Source organism: Pseudorasbora parva, chromosome 19 (assembly GCF_024679245.1).
Source record: "Pseudorasbora parva isolate DD20220531a chromosome 19, ASM2467924v1, whole genome shotgun sequence".
Lineage (NCBI taxonomy): Eukaryota > Metazoa > Chordata > Actinopteri > Cypriniformes > Gobionidae > Pseudorasbora > Pseudorasbora parva.
Genome location: NC_090190.1, coordinates 40,029,668 through 40,051,313, shown reverse-complemented (window position 1 = coordinate 40,051,313; position 21,646 = coordinate 40,029,668). Strand labels below are relative to the sequence as shown.

The 21,646-nt window shown below is 37.7% G+C and overlaps 1 protein-coding gene across 8 annotated transcripts in view; it reads left to right on the top strand.

Annotated features, from left to right (window-relative positions):
- Positions 1–21,646, top strand: part of LOC137047805 (histone deacetylase 9-B) — a 50,430-nt gene that overhangs the window by 2,749 nt on the left and 26,035 nt on the right. Inside the window, exons 2-3 of one of the 8 annotated variants that reach the window (XM_067425686.1) lie at positions 8,145–8,367; positions 18,278–18,531. In XM_067425686.1, coding sequence (XP_067281787.1) covers positions 8,277–8,367; positions 18,278–18,531 — 345 coding nt within the window. In that variant the 5' untranslated portion in view covers positions 8,145–8,276. Of the gene's footprint in view, positions 1–7,993; positions 8,368–10,883; positions 11,014–17,610; positions 17,629–18,147; positions 18,200–18,277; positions 18,532–21,646 lie in introns of those variants that run through there. The other 7 variants (XM_067425687.1, XM_067425693.1, XM_067425688.1 and 4 more) reach the window with 7 other exon arrangements.

Here is a 21,646-nt window from a genome sequence, read left to right as displayed (position 1 = left end):
TGTACATTTCCTACTGTACATATATGAAAAACAACTATTATTAGTAATATGCATTGCTAAGGACTTAATTTTTCATCTTCAACTTTAAAGACAATTTTCTCAGTATTTATATTTTTACGCACCCTCAGATTCCAGATTTTCAAATAGTTTTATCTCGGTCAAATATTGTCCTATTGTCTCAATAACAAAAAAACAAAACAAAAAATGACTCTCATGACTGGTTTTGTGGTCCAGGGTCACATTTTAAATCTTTTCCCGCTATAAAGAACCTTTTGTGGAATGGAAAGATTCTATGGATGTTAAAGGTTCTTCACGGAACTTTAGATGCCAATAAAGAATCTTTATTTTTAAGAGGGTAGCTTGACCTTTTAACCTCTCCTGTTCTCACACAAACACACACACACGCACACGCGCACACGCGCACACGCACACACGCACACACACACACACACACGCACACGCACACGCACACGCACACGCACACACACACGCACACGCGCACACGCACACACACATTTGAATGCTTTTATTTGGATCTGATAGACATTGCACAAGACATTGCATTACACGTTAAGGATAAACAAAACCTCTCCGTCTCCATATCTGCATGCTCCCTATGGCGGCTGAACCGGAGCAAAATCTAGCAAGCCTTTTTGCCTCCTTTTTTTGCAGCCCCCCAACTGCATCCCTCTGACCACATTCTTATGGACATGGCCTAAACTTCCAAACATCAGAGTTATTAATGTACATCTATACCCCAGTCTGTGAGTGAGATCTACCAGTGGCTGATATTTCAGGAGTTCTGAATAGTAACAAGTGTCCATATACAGCTCAAAACAGCAGCCCACTTCAAAGATACATACACACTTCATAACCTCTTTTACAATTACGATGTCAGGAGTATTGGGAATGTTTTTAAAATAGTCACTGTCAGATGTGTTCTGATGAAACCAGTTCACCTGTACAGGTGCTATGCTTGTAAATCTTACTCTCATGTCCATAGTTTATCTTTATTAAGTCCTTTGTGACCAGATCAACCAGACGAAATAGCAATGTCGTGGAATACGCCAAAACTCATTTTGGCATGTCTATGGCACGCTGTTTTTCGCGTGCATATGATACGCATTTTATGGCGTATTATACATACGAACCCCCCACCCCACCACCCCAAACCTACCCAAGCGCGTGTCATATATACGCCATAAAGTGCGTATCATATGCACGCGAAAAACAGCGTATCATATGCACGCCAAAATGATTTTTGGCGTATACATTCCACGACATTGCACACTCGTACTATTTATACGCATTTATGTGTGATCGGGTTGCCATAAAGTCCTTTATAATCGTGGCATCCGTTTAGAATATGAGCAACAGTTTCATTCTCCTGCTGAGTCGGGTGTAATATACAGTAAGGCTCATGCTTTGCCAGATTATATTTAGTTGGGAGACATTGTAATCTTGCTTTAATCATGAATATTAGGATGTCCTCTGAGATTGAGGGGTTTGTCAGGACAGAATGAGACACTGAATGGTCAGCAGATTGAAGTAATGCAAGTTTTCCTTGTAATCTGAGGCCCGTCCAGTGCTGTCCACTTTGAGTCTGTCTAAGATTAAGAAACACACACAAGGAACACACACACACACACACACACACACACACACACACACACACACACACACACACACACACACACACACACACACACACACACACACACATGTTGGTCTATTTACAGGGACTCTCCATAGGCGTAATGGTTTTTATACTGTACAAACCGTATTTTCTATCCCCTTACACTGCCCCTGCCATGGGCGTAGATTACGCGGGGGACGCGGGGGACGTGTCCCCCTCACTTTTAATAAAATGTATTTTCGTCCCCCGCACTTTTACTGGGTCTCACCGATCCTAGTCGACCCGCTCCGAGCGGGATCCGAACCGGCGTTACCTGCGCGGGGGCGGGCAAGTTAACAGGGACGCTAAAAACAGATTTCTTTAATCTGGGTTGATTGCGCGCTTCTTGAGGTCACGGGCAAGTGTATACATAGAAACCAATGTGAATACATCAAGATTTAAATTCAGAGACAAAAAATAATCTATGCATGACCTGTCATTTTATTCGCATCTAAATATGAGGAGGGCGCTCTCTCAGAGAAAGTCCAAAAGCGGATTCGTAGAGGTAATACCCTGTTACGCTGGAGCTGCAGCTGAAGGAAAACAATCGTTGTGAGTTATGAAACGTGACGACGACAATCAGACGATTGAGACAATATATGCTTTATGTGTGTTTTTCAAGTCATCTCAATGTAGGCTATTTATTGACAATAAAGTAGGCTATATGAATAATGCAGCTTTTAATGTTTAGTATCTTCTGCTCACCAAGGCTGCATTTATGTAATGAAAAATAGTAATATTTTGAAATATTATTACAAATTAAAACAGCTTTTTTCCTATGTGAATATAGTAATTTATTCCTGTGATCAAAGCTGAATTTATCATCATTACTGCAGTCTTCAGTGCCACATGATCCTTCACTAATCACTCTCATATGATGATTTTATAATCAAGAAACATTTATGATTATTATCTGTGTTGAAAACAGATGTGCTGCTTAAAAATGTTGTGGAAACCATGATAGCCTACATGTTATTTTTCAGTATTCTTTAATGAATAGAAAGTTCAATCGATAGCATTTATTTGCATTCATTAAATAAATTATTAACTTTTGTAATATTAAAATATCACTTGTGATCAATTTAATGCATGTCTGATCAACAAAAGTATTAATTTCTCTCTTTTTTAAATTTTACCACAAATGTTTAGATGGTTTCCACAAAAATTAAGCATCACCATGAGCAGCACAACTGATAATAATCATAAATGTGTGTTGATGATCAAATCCTCATCTGAGAATGATTAGTGAAGGATCATGTGACTCTGAAGACTGGAGTAATGATGATAAATTCAGCTTTGATCACAGGAATAAATTAAACTTTTCTATATCTTCACATAGAGAACAGCTGGTTTACATCAGAATATATCTATATTTTTTTACATTGCAAAAAATCTATGGAGTCTTAATGCACAAGTGTTTGTAGTATATAAACCAATCATAAAATTGGCACAAAAAATAGGAGAATAATATTATAGATATTAATTAGTGGTTATTGTTCAGCAGTGAATTTGATACCTTGCCCAATTAAAAGCAAGAGATGCAATAAATTATATTGGTCCAAAAAAAAAAAAAATTCTGTCCCCCTCACTTCTGAAAAGATGGCTACGCCCCTGGCCCCTGCCCCTAAACCTACCCATCACAGGAAACATTCTGCATTTTTACTTTCTCAAAAAAACATCATTTAGTATGTTTTTAAGGCCATTTGAATTATGAGGACATTTGATATGTCCTCATAAACCACATTTATAGTGTAATACCAGTGTAATACCCATGTACAAATTTGTGTCCTCATAAACCACATAAACAGGCGCACACACACACACACACACACACACACCTGGACTGAAGGGATTATTTATAGTAAGCTGACAGGTGTCTCAGCACACAGATCTCTCTGACATGATACATCTGATCATATTTAAAAGATAGATTAGTCTATTACTGATTAAAATGGTTATTTCATAGATTTGATGACTCTACATTGAGCGTCAGAATCAAGAATGCGGTGTGTATCGGTGTAGCAGCTGATATTGTAGCCCGAGTCTCGACTGAGAGGTTTTGAAATGAGTTCATGAGTGTGTGTTGAGTGACGCAGATGGTGTGATTGTTTGAGTGATGTCAACACAGAAAACTTCAGCTTTATATTGGCTCATCCATCCTTAAATCTCAGAGGGTGGAGACCAGCAACATTCCTGACACACTGACATATGCAAGATGTTTCCCTCACAAAAAATTACACATTACACACACACACACACACACACACACACACACACACACACACACACACACACACACACACACACACACACACACACACACACACACACACACACACACACACACACACACACACACACACCTCCACCTTACACTAATACAAAGGCATGCACTTGTGTAGTTCAGCCTCAAGATGGCGCTGTTGCAAACCGACCCTAAAAGCTCCACAGACGCATGTGTGTATTTTTCTGTTTAAGCATGTGTTAAGCACTGTGTGTACATGTGTTTACGGTGGCTCATTATTATTTGAGCTTATTCCTTTCGTGTATGGGGTGAGGTTTGATCTGGATCCGTAGAGGGTTTCCAAACACTGACGAGTCTCATTTGATTATAATGCAAAAAAAAAAAAAAAAATCAAAAAGGCATATTCAAGATTATGATCTGGTGCTGAATTAAATCATGTCACAATAATGCAGCTGCTGTTTGAAATGTTTCTCGTTATATAGGTAATGCATACAGTCTCACATATTATTAGGCCTGCCATCTACTCTTCACTGTCACCGTAACACAAGAAGCATTCACAAACTGCATGTTTCTTGCTTTAGGCAGTGTATATATAGACCATACTGTGCAATATGCAGCTCTCAGTACTCTTGTATTCAGCCCGAGAGAAAGAGTTGAAGGTCTTTATAGATAGAACGGCTGTTTTGCTGTGGTGGTTATTTTTATCTGTCCCCTTTTACCTTGGGAGTGTCTGTTTCTCTGTCACAGACCTGTGCAGATGACCTATTTAACAACACCGCCATTGTTTTGTCTGGAGAGGAAGAGCAGGAAAGCTATAGGTCTCTCTCTCTCTCTCTCTCTGTGTGTGTGTGTGTGTGTGTGTTCCGAGCAGTCAGTACACTTCACAATGCTGTACTGTATTATCAAGAGCATGCATTTTCAAACTATTTTCTGCTGAAAGTGTGTTTGCTCGTGCACGATTCACAGCAACACTGCTATTCAGTTGCCAAGGTTTTATGAATGTTTTTTAGCATGTTGTCATGAGGTTGCTAGGGTGTTCTCTGTGGTTGCTAGGGTGTTCTGTGTGGTTGCTAAGGTGCTGGGTGATGTGTGCCTTAGCAAACAGCAGTAAAAACTGCTTGGGAAAATGAAGTCGCGATGCCATTTGTGGCCACAGAGGAACTTCATCTCTGTCACGCGTTAGGAATGTCTCGCTCCTGGGAATTGTGCTTTTTCTGGATTACAAAAAGATTTCCTCTGTTTCCTAATTCGCTGGGCCGGCCTGAGGGGATTCCACAGCAGAAGCCGGGTTTATGTCCTGTTTTCCCTTTAAACGGCCGATTGTCATCAGGTGTTTTCCCTACAGGGAGTTTACTGGTGCTTTCATGAGGACGAGTGGATGAAATCATCAGACAAGAAATAGAGGAGGACATCTATCTATCTATCTATCTATCTATCTATCTATCTATCTATCTATCTATCTATCTATCTATCTATCTATCTATCTATCTATCTATCTATCTATCTATCTATCTATCTATCTATCTATCTATCTATCTATCTATCTATCTATCTATCTATCTATCTATCTATCTATCTATCTATCTGTCTGTCTATCTGTCTGTCTATCTGCCTATCTATCTGTCTGTCTGTCTGTCTGTCTGTCTATCTATCTATCTATCTATCTATCTATCTATCTATCTATCTATCTATCTATCTATCTATCTATCTATCTATCTATCTATCTATCTATCTATCTATCTATCTATCTATCTATCTATCTATCTGTCTGTCTATCTGTCTGTCTATCTGCCTATCTATCTGTCTGTCTGTCTATCTGCCTATCTGTCTGTCTATCTATCTATCTATCTATCTATCTATCTATCTATCTATCTATCTATCTATCTATCTATCTATCTATCTATCTATCTATCTATCTATCTATCTATCTATCTATCTATCTATCTATCTATCTATCTATCTATCTATCTATCTCTCTGTGTCTGTCTGTCTGTCTGTCTATCTATCTATCATCCGTCCATCCATCCGTCCATCCATCCATCCATCCATCCATCCATCCATCCATCCATCCATCCATCCATCCATCCATCCATCCATCCATCCATCCATCCATCCATCCATCCATCCATCCATCCATCCATCCATCCACCAGATATCTCTCCTGAGAAAGTGACTGCAGTATCTCCTCTAGAGTTTCAGAAGAAACCTCAACATGTCAAACTGTGCTCAGACTGCTAAGAATTTATAATGTGGCGTTAATGAGGTGGAATTTGAAAACACCAGAAAAATCCCAAAGAAAATCACAAATATCACAAATAATAGCCAAATATCTTGAGCAAAGACACTTTTGCCTGCAAAGTCAAAGTCCAAATCTCTCTATTCTGTGCATTTGAATCTAAATGCCGTTTTGCAGACAGAAAATCAAAGACTTGTTTGTGTAGTGGTGAGGCTCTGGGAAACAGGACGTGGGCTGCTCAGTGTCCACAGGCCGAGTGTGAATCTGAGAGGACCTGCAGGTGAAGAGACCAACAGGAGACAGACCCGCTCTGAGTGCAAACAGATAACAGCACAGATCAAACACAAGACAAACGCACAGTGACAGAAAGATTGTCCACAGGAGCTTGAGGAAAAACAGCCGGACATAAACAGGGAGAAACTGAGAGAGAGATAGAGAGATTCAAAGGGTCGTCAGGAGCAGGAATCTCACCAAACCTGTCAAGAGATCGGACAGCTCATATTTTACCCAACATCAAAAGAAAGAAAGAAAGATTTCATTTAAAATGGGAAAAAAAGAAAAGAAAAAGAAAAAGTATATATATATACACATATACATGCAAATGTTTCTTAAATATGTGTGTGTGTGTGTATATTCAAATGTACATAATAATTATACACAGTACACACGCATATATTATATTATATATAACTTTTTTTGGATGCGATTAATCGATTTGACAGCATATATATATATATATATATATATATATATATATATATATATATATATATATATATATATATATATATATATATATATATATATATATATATATATATATATATATATATTGCAATGTGCAATTTTAACATTCAACCATGTTTTCATTTCTGCTATTGCTTCAATTATAAAGTACAAAATATGTAAATATAATTGTATATATAACTTTTCATATAATGTGATGTTTTAAATGTAAATATAAATGTATTAAAAATAATTATAATTGTACTGTAATATTTAAATATAAATAGATTTTGACAAGATTTTATGGTAATTGCAATAATAAAATAAAATGATTTAAAATACAAAAAATTTTAAATTTTGAGATTAAGATTAAGATGTATAATTTTAAGATTTATTTAATTTAATTTGAATAAATAATTTTCATTGCTCCAATCTAAGACATTTTAATATAAATGGCTTCAATTATAAAGTACAAAATGTGTAATTCATGTTGATTTTAATTTAAATAACAAATAAAATAAATAACTATAATTCAGAATTTTCATTTTACATTTAATACATTTGTATTAAAGATTACAAAAAGTATAAAAATGCATTTTTTTTGCATCAAAGTAATTAGAGTGTTTTTTTTTTCTCCTTTTAATATTTCTCACGTTACACCAAAAATATTTTTTTTGTGTGTCACAGTCATGAGAGTTTAGTAGATGAAATGTGCTTAATTTCCTTTCAGGCTTCATTTTCTTTGCATTAAACCTAATTGCCGAGTTCTTTCTTTTGGTTTTGTGGTGAAACACGAGCTGGTCGTTTCTTCATACGACTCACCCATGCAGAGATAAATGAAAGGAGAAAGAGAGTGCGCAGGGAAGAGATGAAGGCAGACAGCTGTGTTTTTGTGTTGCTATTCTGAGCGTCTGGCCGCTGCTCTACTCCCCTGGTCTGGCCCGGCCTATTTCTGTCCTGGGCTGGTCCTGCTGCTATTCTTGGCACCTGAGCGAGAGAAAGAGAGAGAGGGAGGGAGAGAGAGAGAGAGAGAGAGAGAGAGAGAGAGAGAGAGAGAGAGAGAGAGAGAGAGAGAGAGAGAGAGAGAGAGAGAGAGAGAGAGAGAGTGCGGTGAGAGAGACAGCGCGGTTACGAAGAGCAGCAGAGAGAGAAAGCGTGAGACAGACAGACAGAGAGTTTCCTGTACAGAGGTTGAGAGGCAGGAACAGAGCTGACGTTCTCACCTGTGACGTCTCCTCGCTGATCTACCTGATGAAACTCAGCAGGGACAGCTAGAAGAAGAGATAGAAGAGGCTAAAAGAGGCCCGGGAAAACCAGAACGCCTCTGCAAGAGAGAGAGACGGATCAAAGGAGAGACAGTTGGGACGCTGAGACCGAGGTCTGAAGCTCAAGTTATGCTGCAGACCATTTATGAAGCTGACTCCAGCATCACTGCAGAGTGGAGGAGGAGAAGCCTGGACTCTCACACCGCTGCCATCGGATCAGGTACGGCACCTGAACACACACCCCACAGCACTGACAGCAGCAACACGCTTCACCTAGAACTCCATCTGCAGAATTCTAAATGAATGTTTCTCCTAGAATTCCATCATTAGATTTCAAATTAAATGCTTCTCCTAGAATTCCATCTTCAGAATTCTAAAAGGATGTGTCTCCTAGAATTCTACACTGTAAAATGTTTTTGTTGGTTTTTGTTGGTTTAACTTAAAAAAGTGAGTAACCTGGTTGCCTTAAAAAAATTGAGTTTATTGAAATTAAAAATGTGAGTTGATACAATGAAGGAAATTTGTTTAAGAAATCGAAACTCAAAATATTATTGTATCTGAACCACATAAAAAATGTGATAAATCATGAAAATAGCACTATTTGGCATGTTTCACTGCGTCATCGGAAATACAACACACACAATTACCCAATATGAAATCTTTTAATAAAATTTTAATAAAGGTTGTCTAATCTCAAAAAATGTTCATTGTATTAACTCAAAATTTTAAATTTCAATGAACTCAAAATTTGAAGGCAACCAGGCAACTTTTTTTCTAAATAATTTTTTACAGCGTATAACTGGAATTCCAAAAGACAAATGTGTTGTTGAAGTTCAGTACAGAGCTTTTTGATCAGGTGGAAACCTCAGAAGCAGGTGGTCTGAGTCTCGATTTGCTCTCCATTAGATCTCACTGTTGTCAAAAAAATATTTTTGTATTGTTTTTTTTTTAGTAAATATGCTACTTGAGAAAATGAAATAAGATGTAAAGTATAGAGTAGGCTTAAAACAAGAACACATATCTGCCAGAGGGTGAATAAAATCGTTTTCACTTTGAATTAAGTTAGTTTGTTGACCCCATTGGCAGAGAGCTTAAGGGAATTTTCATGTATTAATTGCTTTTTTTTATTGCCAATGTGTGAACAGCTTGAAATGAAACGTAAAAAATGAGACCTTCCCCGACTTCCGAGATTGTCCGTGAAAGCCTGCATGTTAATGGATTTGTATGTGAAGGACTCGGGACATTTTTGCTGGGAAAACCAAAAGGATGTGACGGTTATGCGTTGAGAGCCAGTCTATGACACATGAAGGATGCTTATACAATGTTCAGAATAACATCGAGAGACCATTCTGTGTTGTAATGTCTGCCATGCAAAGAAAAGAGATTAATCCAAACCGGGAAAGTCCCGTATTTTACCATACTTTCCCGCCGGCCTCCCGTATTAGTATTTTCCTGTAAATATCCCGTACAGGGCCGGCTCTAGGTCTTTGGTTGCCCTAGGCGAGATGGAGTTTTGCGCCCCCCACCCCTCCCCACTCACTTTTATCGTCTCTATTCTAATTCAGCACATGTCTTTTTTCCTAGGCCTAACCGAGAAGCACTTATTATTAAACACGTTCGACGCTTTATTTCCACTTTTCAAACATTTTCTCACTTTTTATTGAAAATAAATGCCTTTCCGATCTGATATGTGATGGGAAAAGGGAATAGAGCGAGTGTGGTAAAAGGTAGGATCGAACCTCTGATCGAGATGCATCAAATCTTGATGCCATGCGACTTACCACTACACTACAGCCACTGTAAAGAATTTAATGAACACAGCATATTTGTGTTTAATGTAAATAATATGGCGTCTATCGTTAGGCTGCTCCAGTAAAAAAAAAAAAAAAAAAAAACGAGAGGCCGTATTTATTTCCTTCCGACGCCCACGTAGAGAGCGTTTGTACTTTTTATAAATAAAATGCATAGGCCTACGTTACATTCATAACCAACTGGACTTTTTATATTTAAATGACATCCATGTAGGTTATTGTAGATTATTGTCAGTGAAGTTATGTTTGCAATACGTATAGTAATTATGTAGAAAACTAGCAAGTGATAGCTTAGTGACAATATTAATAATATTTATAAAATAAATATTAGTTGATAAGATTGATACTAAGTAATTTTATTTAGTTTGACAACTTATTGGCTGAGATAAGAAGACTAACCTCTATACTGGGCTTTCTTTTGATTTTCTTCCTTTCTTTTTTCTCTTTTTCCATCCCTGTGCGTGGTTTAGGCGCCTCATTTTTGATGAACGCGCAAGATGAGCACTGCCTGACCTAACGCCTGAACTGATAATCAATAATCACCATCAATTCAATCTAATAATCAGGTTGATAAGTAATTAAACGTGTGGCTGAGGGGGCACCCTATGACGATCATGTTTAATGAACATTATGTTGTATTTCGCTTGTTCCGATTCTATGCTTAATGGGAAGTAATGGGCGGCACTAGAGTGCGCTCGCGCCCCTAACACAATTGTCGCCCTAGGCGACCGCCTAGCTCGCCTATAGCAAACGCCGGCCCTGATCCCGTATTTTAACCTGCGTTATTAAAAAATTATAATACCGTAGGAAAAAAACAAAAACCTTTCCAATCTGAGCTCTGTAACTAGCCTCGCGATAACTGCCGTCTGCGGTAGCCTACAGTACTGTAGTGGCCGTTATCGCGAGGTTAGTGTGTGAGGTCAGATGACAAGTGACAACCCGGGAAAAACAAAAACAAAACAGAGACGGATGATGGACGTAAGACGGAAGAAAAAACAAAACCCTCATGCCGTGATCAATGGGACAGCGAATTTAATTTTCTGAAGAGGAGCAGGGTGAGGGACAGTCACGCGTTTGGTAACTGCGTCTTCAGCATCTCATCCATATCATGAGCGACAGCGGAAGCTCTTTTAAAGAGACAGTAACCACTCTAAATGACAATGTAAAGAACGAAAGTAATTGCTCACTAAATATGCTCTGCTCTTGACTAAATAACTTCACTAGCCTTCAGTAGTAATCTTTAATAAGGATTAATCTATATATAATTCATAACTTATGCAGTGCAAACTGATAACAATTTATGTATTTTTCCTACTTGTTAAGTTGTTATACAAGTAGGAAGAGCACAGGTACAAATTAAAAGTATTATTAGGTCTCTCTCTCCTATTATTCGGAGGAAAAATCACAGCACATATATGCGATATCTACATATTCATCTAAACGCCGCTCCAAAGATATCCCCAACTTCTTTTTACTTATAAGTAAAGCGAAGAACAGAAAAATAACTTAATTGCGTTTAGTCTTCTGTGCGTGTTCACGAATGCGAGCATGAGCGTTGTTTGCTGCAGTTCACTTAACGGCCAGCGGTGTCGCTATTGACAAGCGTTTCTGAATTCTATATAGGGGTCAATAATACTGAGTAAGAATATCCTTTTCAGCAGTTTATGAGAAACAACTGAGATATAAAGGTAGGCTATCTCATGTGAGGAAGAGTTTAGGTAAATTGTGCTGAAATGTCACTCAGGAGTTTCATTTAGCTACATACCAATTTTGCCTCTTAGTAGCCTATTCATTAAAAGAAAAAAGACATAGTTGTTGTCGTAGTAAAGAGCAGATCATGTGCTGTTGGAAGAAGTCGAGGAGAAGTGTGTGAGTTCATGTCGAGATCTCTGCAGCTTATTCTGTTTCTGTGAGTTATTGTGAGTTTTACATCACTGTGTGTAGATGATTCAACAGCTCGTGACCAGGTCAAATCTATATTGAGATGTCAGATAGTTTTGTTTCATGTCACATTCATTGTTTCATTTATAAAGCAACTGACTCACATCAAATGATTCGCAGCATGTTTCCTTTGCATGTAAACCGGCTCTTAAAATCCAGATCAATTATATCCTCATTTATTTAATAAGGCATAAAAATCCTTTCTGCTATGTTTTGACAAGTTATGTTAGCTTATTACTTACTGAATACTGTGCGGTATGAACTGCATTTTGCCCATTGGTAATAGAAAAGTATGAATTGTGCATTGAGAAATCAGTTGCATGCTGAACGGTTGTCACATTACATGTTGTTAGTGCCATCTGGCATTTCTAATCCAGTTGTTTATGCAAAATATTACTCAGTTGTCTTGTTTGCCTAAATCCAGATTAAGCTTACTTGAGAAGAATAAATGGCTTAAGATATTAATATCTTATGTCATTTTCCTTCTCAAGTAAATATATCTTGATTTAATACGTTTTAGTTATTTGTACTGGATAAAGGACAAAAATACAGATTTTGCAGTGAGAGCAGTACAGTATATGTTTCCAAACATAGCTATTAGTTTTTGAGTTCAACAGTGCAGCTCTTGTTTTCAGCATGTGTGTGTGGACTGTGAGGAGTTGTTTCCGTCACACACCTGAAGATGAGCTCGTCCAAGTGTGTGTCTGTGTCCCATTTAGCATATTTCCACCAGTGGTGTACGGTGGTGTTTAAACATGAGGATGGAGGCACTAAGTTATGTTCCTGTTGCACTTAAAGGCACAATATGTAAGATCATTGGATTAAAATATCCACACAACAAAACCCACTGGAATAATGTTATATATTTTGTTGACTTGTGTACTTACATTATCCCAAATATTTCCAAGAATGTTTAAATCCAGAGAAATAAGCTATTTTAACCAGGACACAGACTGTGACAAGTTACATGGGCGAAAAATTACATTGTGGCTTTAATTTTACTGGTGAAATAAACTACATATAAAATATAGACTAAATACAATTATATTTGTATTTTTGCACTACCTGTGTAATGCTCTATTTATTAAACTCAAGTAGAAATTCCGTCATGTTAGTGTTTTTACACATTTTTACATATATATTATTTGTAAACTAATGTTCAGCTTTTCTTTTTTATTAGTCAACTTATTTTCAGCAAGATGTACCTTGATTTTTCCCAAACTGATCGCTCATCTAAAACCCCACAGTCAGCATGCTTTCAGTCCATTTCAAGTTTGATTTTGATGCGACAAAGCGATATCTATATGGCTGAATTGTTCACTTCCTTTTTCATAAGTCTTCCTGTTACCGCCATTATTGTCTTTATTCAGGCCGATTCGAGAACGTGCATGATGAACAACCATATCCAACCATATCTAACCATAACCAATCATAGTGCAGGGCTCCAGACTAACATTTGAGAGCAGTGTAGGCCATCTGGAGAAAAATGTATCAAAGTTAATTTAATCATAAAATTATTATTGTTTTGCATTAATAAATGCAGTTAGTAATACTATTACATGTTTGCTTATTGGAAATGTAGTTAAGCAGTGAACTTGAATTGATATGCCAATAAAATTAACTTTTATTGACAAAAGTAACATGTAAAATGAATTTTAAATACGGAAAATAAAAATATTCAACTCTTATATGTTCATTTATAGTATCATAAAGAACTGACCGACAGCTTCAGTGATTACTCTTTACTTGTTTTCTATGTAATTCAGTCACAATTTGAAGAACTCTTTTGTCTTTAATGAGACTTTGTGACTTCCTACTTTTTTCCATATTAAAGGTCCCTTTCTTCGCTTGTTTTCGAAGCTTTGATTATGTTTACAGTGTGCAATATAACATGAGTTCATGTTTCATGTGTAAAAACAAAGTATTTTTCACACAATTTACTTATCTGTACAGCGCTGTTTCCTCTGTCCTAAAAACGGCCTGATGATTTCCTTGTTCTATGAAGTCCCTCCTTCAGAAACACGTAATGAGTTCTGATTGGGCCAGCGCTTCCCGTGTTGTGATTGGACAGCAGCTTAGCGCACTTTGCTCAGAAAGGTCCCGCCTCTTACCATAACGGGGAGATGCGAGCAACAAGACCACGCCCCCTTTTGTGCGTGTTCTTGTGGGCGGAGGGTTAGTCAACAAACGGTTCTAGTGACGTCATTACATTCCTGCACTTCCTGCTGTAGTCCAAACCGGCCGTTCGCTGTAGGCTTTGAAAGGGAACTTCTGTTAAATAAAATATCTCGCTTGGCATTGAACTCTGAGCTTTATAATTTTACCGGTATTATTTATGCTCCAACAGCAACATTACACACTAACTAAAGTTTGAAAGATGGAATCGCGAAGAACGGGACCTTTAAGGAGTGGAAATGTCTAATAAGTCAAATAAATTGTCATATGCCACCACCTACTGGTTATAGCTGTAATTTCATGTCCTTTTCAAATAAAATAAAAATGTTTGCCACAAAGTGGCCTACCGATTTAAACTTTTAATTCAACAAATCATCACATTAAAAATAAATTAAATTAAAAGTGCTGGAAAAACTGTGAAACACTTGAAAAAGTGCTTGAATTTCACTTTCAAATGGTTGTACAAACCCTGAGATTGATAATGTAAAAAAAAGGAATTTTTTTTGTGACTACTTCTACAACAATGCTATGGGGTGTAACTACATTAAATCCATGGTGAATGCTGGTGATTTATGGACTGAAACTCCTTAACTTCGTTCATGACACAATGGTCTCCCCATCAGCACTGTTTGATCTGATATCTGGGGTTTATGACGGAGATTTCTGCTCCGAACGCTTCCCACTAGATCTCACGGCAATGTTATTAACTCTGTGGCGTATTCAATGGCTTTCTCATTGGGTCTCCCATGCAGCGCTGTGTAGTAACGGTGTCGCGTGATCGAGTTTGGCCTGTGTATGAACTCGGAGGAATAATGTTCTGTTTGCCGTTCAATGGTTCTCATATGTAACAGAAATGGCAGCCTGAGCAACATGGTGGTCACACCAATGAAACCTCTATACAAATTTTGCCGCACCAGCGGGGAAAAAAGGTCGCAAAATGCAGCCATTTGGGCGCAGTCTGGAGCCCTGTATAGTGAGATGGAGGCATTGCCCCATTACTCCCCCTATTAAATTCACTGCATTCTTTAGGGGGTCTGTTAAATGTCAATGGGCTCAGGGGAGGCAAGAGAGATGCGACACTGTAAATTCACCTGCAGGTGTCGCAGTTGGGCAATGTCCCTTTATTAAAAAGAGTGTTTTTTACACTTTTTAATGTCACATTTTGTAATATTTGCGTTGTTATATTTTTTGTGATTATTTTCTCATCCAGTTTTTTTGAGGAGTTACTTCCTTTCTAGGAAACGCTCCTGATTTCTACTGTGTGTATTTGGCGGCTGATGATAAAGTGCATACTAAGAAGGTAGAATTGATAGCACAACCCCCATTGTCGCACAGTTTGCATACGCATATAAGCGCAAACGTCTAACTCAATTAATTCCTTTTGAACTCATTGCAAAGCTGAATTTATCATCATTACTCCAGTCTTCAGTGTCACATGATCCTTCAGAAGTCATTCTAATATGATGATTTAATGCTCAAGAAGCATTTCTGATTATTATCAAAGTTCAAATCAGTTGTGCTGCTTCATATTCTTTTGAGAAAACTGCTTCTTTTTTAGGATTTTTAATGGAGAGAGCGTTCAAAAGAATGGCATTTACTTGAAATATAAATCTTTTGTAACATTCTTTACTGTCACTTGCTGTATAATAGTGTATATAAATAGGTTTTCATAGCAGAATCTAATGCTGTCGAGTGAAATCAGTGTTTGGCAGGTGGATGCGTGTTTACTTCATTCTTGATTTGTCGTTTCTGAGAAACATCTTTTGACAAGTGTTGTGCTCAGGTGTGTTTGTGCGCGGCGTCCCGCTTTAGGAATGGCGTTAGAGGGCAGTTATTTCCCCCCCGCGCTCCGTTACTGCCCGCGGCTTCATGTTGAATGTCCTGGCCTCTTGACTTCAAGCCTGACTATTCTTAGCCACCGTATTTTGGGCTTAAGGCATTAGGATGCTAAGATTAGCCCCGGTTATCGTTCCGTCTGAGTTAACTCCTCACGTAACTACATACCGGAAGGCTTTATTTATAATGCACACTCTTTTTTTAAGAACAGCAGGAGAAACAAACGATGAGATGGTTTAAAAGTGAAGGTTTTGAGGGTGTCATGAGTGTCTTTTATTGTGTTCAGATCACATGCCGCTGTATTTTTGGTGTCGACTGACACCTTTGGCCAGTGTTGTGGTTCTGTTTTGGTGGCCTGTGCTTTTTGTGGTTTGTGTATTCTGGGCCGGGGGCCCGATGGAGTCTCTGTGGCAAGAGATGGTTTCACAACGCAGCGGTTTTTATTTCATCGCCCGAACGTGGACTGATATTCTGAGTCGAATAAAACTGTCGCCTCTTGCATGGTTACCCCCATAGCCCACCATCAAAGAATAACTGTGTGCGACTGGAGGACGATTTTATTTCACAAAGGTTATTCTTTCATAGTTCAGGAATTGTTTTAGAGTATAGATCTACAGTTGTAGTTTAAAATAAATATGTGGAGAGCAGCACAGATAATTCATGGAAGAAATTAGAGTTCATGTTCATATTGAGATCCCAGAAGTATTATTGCAGACTTTGGTATCTGGTCAAATCCGAGCAACATCATTGAGATCTCCAATGAGAGTTAATGACATGTAGTTGCAAAGTTACTTATAGCTAGAAGAACGAATAAAGTGGAGCATCGAAATAAAGTGAAATTGGACTTTCAGAAGAGATATAATAAAGAATAAAGTGTAACCAAAAAAGAAATCATGCTTTGGTTAATAATAATAGTGAAATTTATGACACACTAAATTATAATCATGAGATAAAGTCAAAACCTTTATATAATAAGTCATAACTATAAAATTAAGTCAAAATTATGAGATACTAATTAGTCATTACTGATAAAAGGTCATAATTATGACATAAAAAGTAAAAATTATGACATGTCAAACTATCACATAAAAAGTATAAAAAAAGGTCATATAAAGGTCATAATTATGACAAAATAAATAATTATGACATAAAAAGACAAAATTATGACACTAAATCATAAATATGGCATTAAAAGTCAACATACTAAGAAATAATGAGATAAAAGGTCATTTAAGGCATAAAAAGTAAAACATTATGAGATAAAAAGTCACATTTATTACATACTTTTTCACAATTATCCCATACAAAGTCAAAATTATGACATAAGTCATTTATGTATGACATATATGTATGACTATAAGTAATTATGAGGGAAAAATTTAAATAAGTCATACCTATCTCATAAAAGTCATTACCATAATGAGGTAAAAAGTCATAATTATGACATAAAAAGTTGAAATTATGAGATACTAAGTCGTTATTATGACATTTAAAAAAGTCATTATTTTTTCTTATCTCATATTAGTCTTGGTAAGTCATCATTTTGACTTTTCATGTCTTAATTTTAATCTTATAATCATGATTTAGCGAAGCATTTTCCCCTCATGCGGTGTAAATGGGCGTCCATGCATCTGAAGCTCAAGAGGAGACATGCACGGGATTTCCTCAGGATTTGAATCCATTGAGATGCTGGATATCGATATACTGATCCTGATCGGGTTGTTGTCTCACACTTATGGTTGCGTTTGTGTGTGCTTTATAAAGAACACATGCGGAAAAACGGCATATGCACTAATAGGTTTATTAGTGAGGAGTTTGCAGCGGCAGATTAAGGTCATGTTTACGAGCGTTTTTACGGCTCAGCTTTTTTAGAGCATGAGAGCAGATCATTCTCTCTCTAAACACACACAAATACTACACATATACCAAACGCCTTTCCTTTTTCACTTGAGTAAAAATACATTAAGTGCAACTCAAAGATGACAGTCACATGGCGTCTCGCTTTAGTTTGAGCTCAAATAAGATTTCGGCCTCGAACGGGAGGTTGTTGAAATGCCTCTGTGTTTACGCATTTAAAACAGACCCCATAAAAAGACCCTCCCTGTAGATTATGCCTGTAATTGCTCTTGGGTTTATTTAAAGAACCTAAAGAAGGGTTTTAATTTGTCGTTTTGATGCAGCTAACACTGCAATCCTTCATGTCTGACACAAACACACGAGCCTCAGTTTGCAGTCTGCGTGTGCAGTAAAACTGTCCACGAAGCATTTGACTGAAATGAATCAAACTGGGTGAAGTAGCACTCTTTTGCATTAAATCTAGTTTGAAACTCTTCACTAAGTGTATTTTTGGCTGTCCCTCTCTCTCAGATTCAGAGAGGTTGTCCGTGTCGGGCACATCTGAGGTCAGTATGCTGGACTGGGACCGTGACTCTGATGACTGGGAGAAGCAGTTACAGCGCGAGCTGCTTCTGATCCAGAGACAGCAGCAGATCCAGAAACAGCTGCTCATTTCTGAGTTCCAGAAACAGCACCAGAACCTGCTGAGACAACATCAGGCCCAGCTCGAGGAGCACATCAAGGTACAACCATCTAACAGGGAACCTTCTCACAACCTCTCAAAGGTATTTGTATATTGTTCAAGGAACGTTTCTGATAGTTGAATATTCATCTAATATAAAATGTACTACTTGTTTGAGAATGTTCATTGAACACTGTTTGTAAAATGATAAAATGCAATGTTCCCAATGTTAAAGAGAACCGCTTATTTCCATGTTTTAGCTTTATTTAGTGTGTAATGTTGATGTGTGTGCATGAAAAAGCTCTGTCAGTGTTTCTGAACTCGCTGAAACTCCTCCATTGTAGTCTCGAGTTTTCTTCTGGGAAACCAACATGTCACAATATTCCTCATTTCAATAATGAATGCGTAGAATAAAGGGGCGGGGACTGGCAGAGTTAAGCCGGGTGCACACTGTGCGATTTTGGGTACGATTTGGCCGTCTGAGAAACATTTGGCAATCCTCTGATCCTAGGCTAAAATCTGAAGTCTTTGATCGTTAGTTTGACATGTTCACCGGCAGCCGATTAATGACCGCTCGATCATATTTTACCTCAGACGAAATTCTGGCAGGGTCCAAAGATTTGCCGCACAATCCTGCAGTGTGACTTCTCCTACGACTGTGGGGTTATTGCTGTTTAACTATAGGCTGGCTCTGGCGATGTGACGCCACTAGAAGGTGTGGGAGAACTAGAATATAATATATCAGCTAGATGTAATGCCTGTAATGTTGTTCAATAGTTTGGAGTAAAAGACACGTTAAAGCACAGTAAGAATACAGTCTTTATTTACAAGACGCGACAACGACGACCGTCAAATATCTCGGTTTTTCAAACTATGACCAAAACGAGAGCTAGAGATTTCTTTGTAGCCAGCATTTCAGTCCCGTGTGTAATGCAGCTCACAGTCACCGAGCGCGTCATTCATTGATGATATAAAACTACGGACGAGTTTTCTTGCGTGTGTCCGTCTTAAGCACACCTTATCGTACAGTCTGACATTAATGCCAACGGAGATCTTACAGTGTGCCATCATGTTCATGATCATGTTCGTATAGTCTGGCAAGCAACATTCGCAAAGGATTTTGAAAAATCGCACAGTGTGCAGGACCCTTTAGTTAGTAGTGTGTTAAAACTGGCAGATATGGTAATTAAAGGGCGTTGACCAACAGGTGACCAATCACAACACACTACTCCAGCTGACCAATCACAGCACATTGTGCTATAAGAAGGAGGGGCTTCATAGAGAATGGCACTAAATGGAGCATTACTGACAGACTGGAAAGAGAGGAGCTGCAACGATGGGGAATATGGGGAAAATATGGGTTTATTGATCATTCAAGCATGAAAATCTTTTCGAGCAGAGCCCAAAAACACAATCAAGACTTTATAGCTTAATGGGAACGTTCACAAAACGTTCTTTGAACATTAAGTTGATGTAGTTCCATTATACTTATTTAAATAATTAAAAATATTAAAGCCACGATATGTACTTTTCCTTCAAATCAAGGCGTGGCTTAATGACTCCTAGATTTGGCGGAGCTTTTATTCTGCCACAGACGAGCTCTTCCTCTTCTTCCGCTCATGCGTGTGTGAGGCTGTTTTATCATATTACACACATTTTGAATGTGTTGAAAGTTGTGTTATAATGCTACTCTGTGCAATCGCTCGGCGACCATTATGAGACACTTGTTCACACTGCAGTGATATTAGGCATGGTAAAACATGGTACTCGCTGTAAATCAAGAACACCAGATTTAAACAATAAGACTAACTGTGTTGAGCTGTAGAACAATGATCACTTTTTGTCCATGAATGATCCACACAATTGCTCACCTGTCTAATAAAACACATCATATATTAAAGCGCCTTTGCATGGTTTCTGCAAAATCAAACCAGAAATCGAGGGTAACATGGGTATGAGTTCAACGCTTATTTCTCTGGGTTTAAACATACTTGGAAACATTTGAGATAATTTAAGTACAGTCAACAAAATAAATAGCATTGCTCTAGTGGTTTAGTGATGGTTGCGGTGTATATTTGAATCCAAAGATCTTACATACTGTGCCTTTAAATAACTACATGTACTACTGGTCAGGGTTTGGTTTAGGGTTATTGTTACTATTAATTATGCATAATTTACTGTTAGTAATTTGTACCTTCATCACCTTAAAATAAAGTGTTACACATCATTTTGTTAATTGGATTGGTTGCAAAGGGGCTGAGATTTCCAGAAACTTTCCAATAATTCCTAAAAATCCTGGAAAGTTTACAAAAATTCTGGAGAGGTTCTGGAAATTGCAACTCCAAAATGTGACACCACACTCTCAGAAAAAAAGGTACAGTGCTGTCACTGGGGCGGTACCCTAAGGTACAAAAGGGAAAAGGTACATCTTTTTACCTTACTCACCCCTAAATGGTACATATTAGTACCTAAAGGTACATATCAGTACTTTAAGGGTGCTTTCACACCTACCTTGTTTGGTCCGGATTTTCGGACTTTTCAGTTTGGTACGAACCAAAATTACAGGTGTGAAACCACCCTCGGACCATGGTCCGGACCAAACAGACGAAATTTGGTCCGACGAAAAGAGGTAGTCTCGGTCCGGACCAAACTGAACAAAGGTTCGGTTCGTTTCTTGTGTGAAAGCATTTTCTGTATAGTTCGGACTTTCAGACCATTTACAGGAAGTTCTGGTGTAGGATTAGTGAAAAAACACAGATTAAAAGTAACGTTATGCTGAGTTTCGGTTTATTTATGAGACCGCTCCAGTTCATGTGCAACGCAATTGATCACTCCGTCACGGGATGTCTGCTATATTATTTATTTAAGCTTATTTATTAAATTCAGGCAAATGATGAAACATTTATTAAAATTAAGATACAAAATACAAAGCTTTCTACAAAACAAATCTTAATGAAGTGGTCAAAATTATTTCTGACTCGATGTCTTTGACATATATTGCACATCTGTGCACGTTTCATAATCAATATAGCCTAGATGAAATTTAAAAATAACATTATAATAATGTAAACATAACTATAAAATAAAACACATTGTTTGGCTAAAGCCTATCTTCTAGGAGCTCCTCCTTTCCTGTCGGCGCCGATAAAATGTTTGCACCACGAGGACGTTAATTTGGTGGATTTGCCTTGAGTATAGTTGGTGCTGCAGATAGTAGT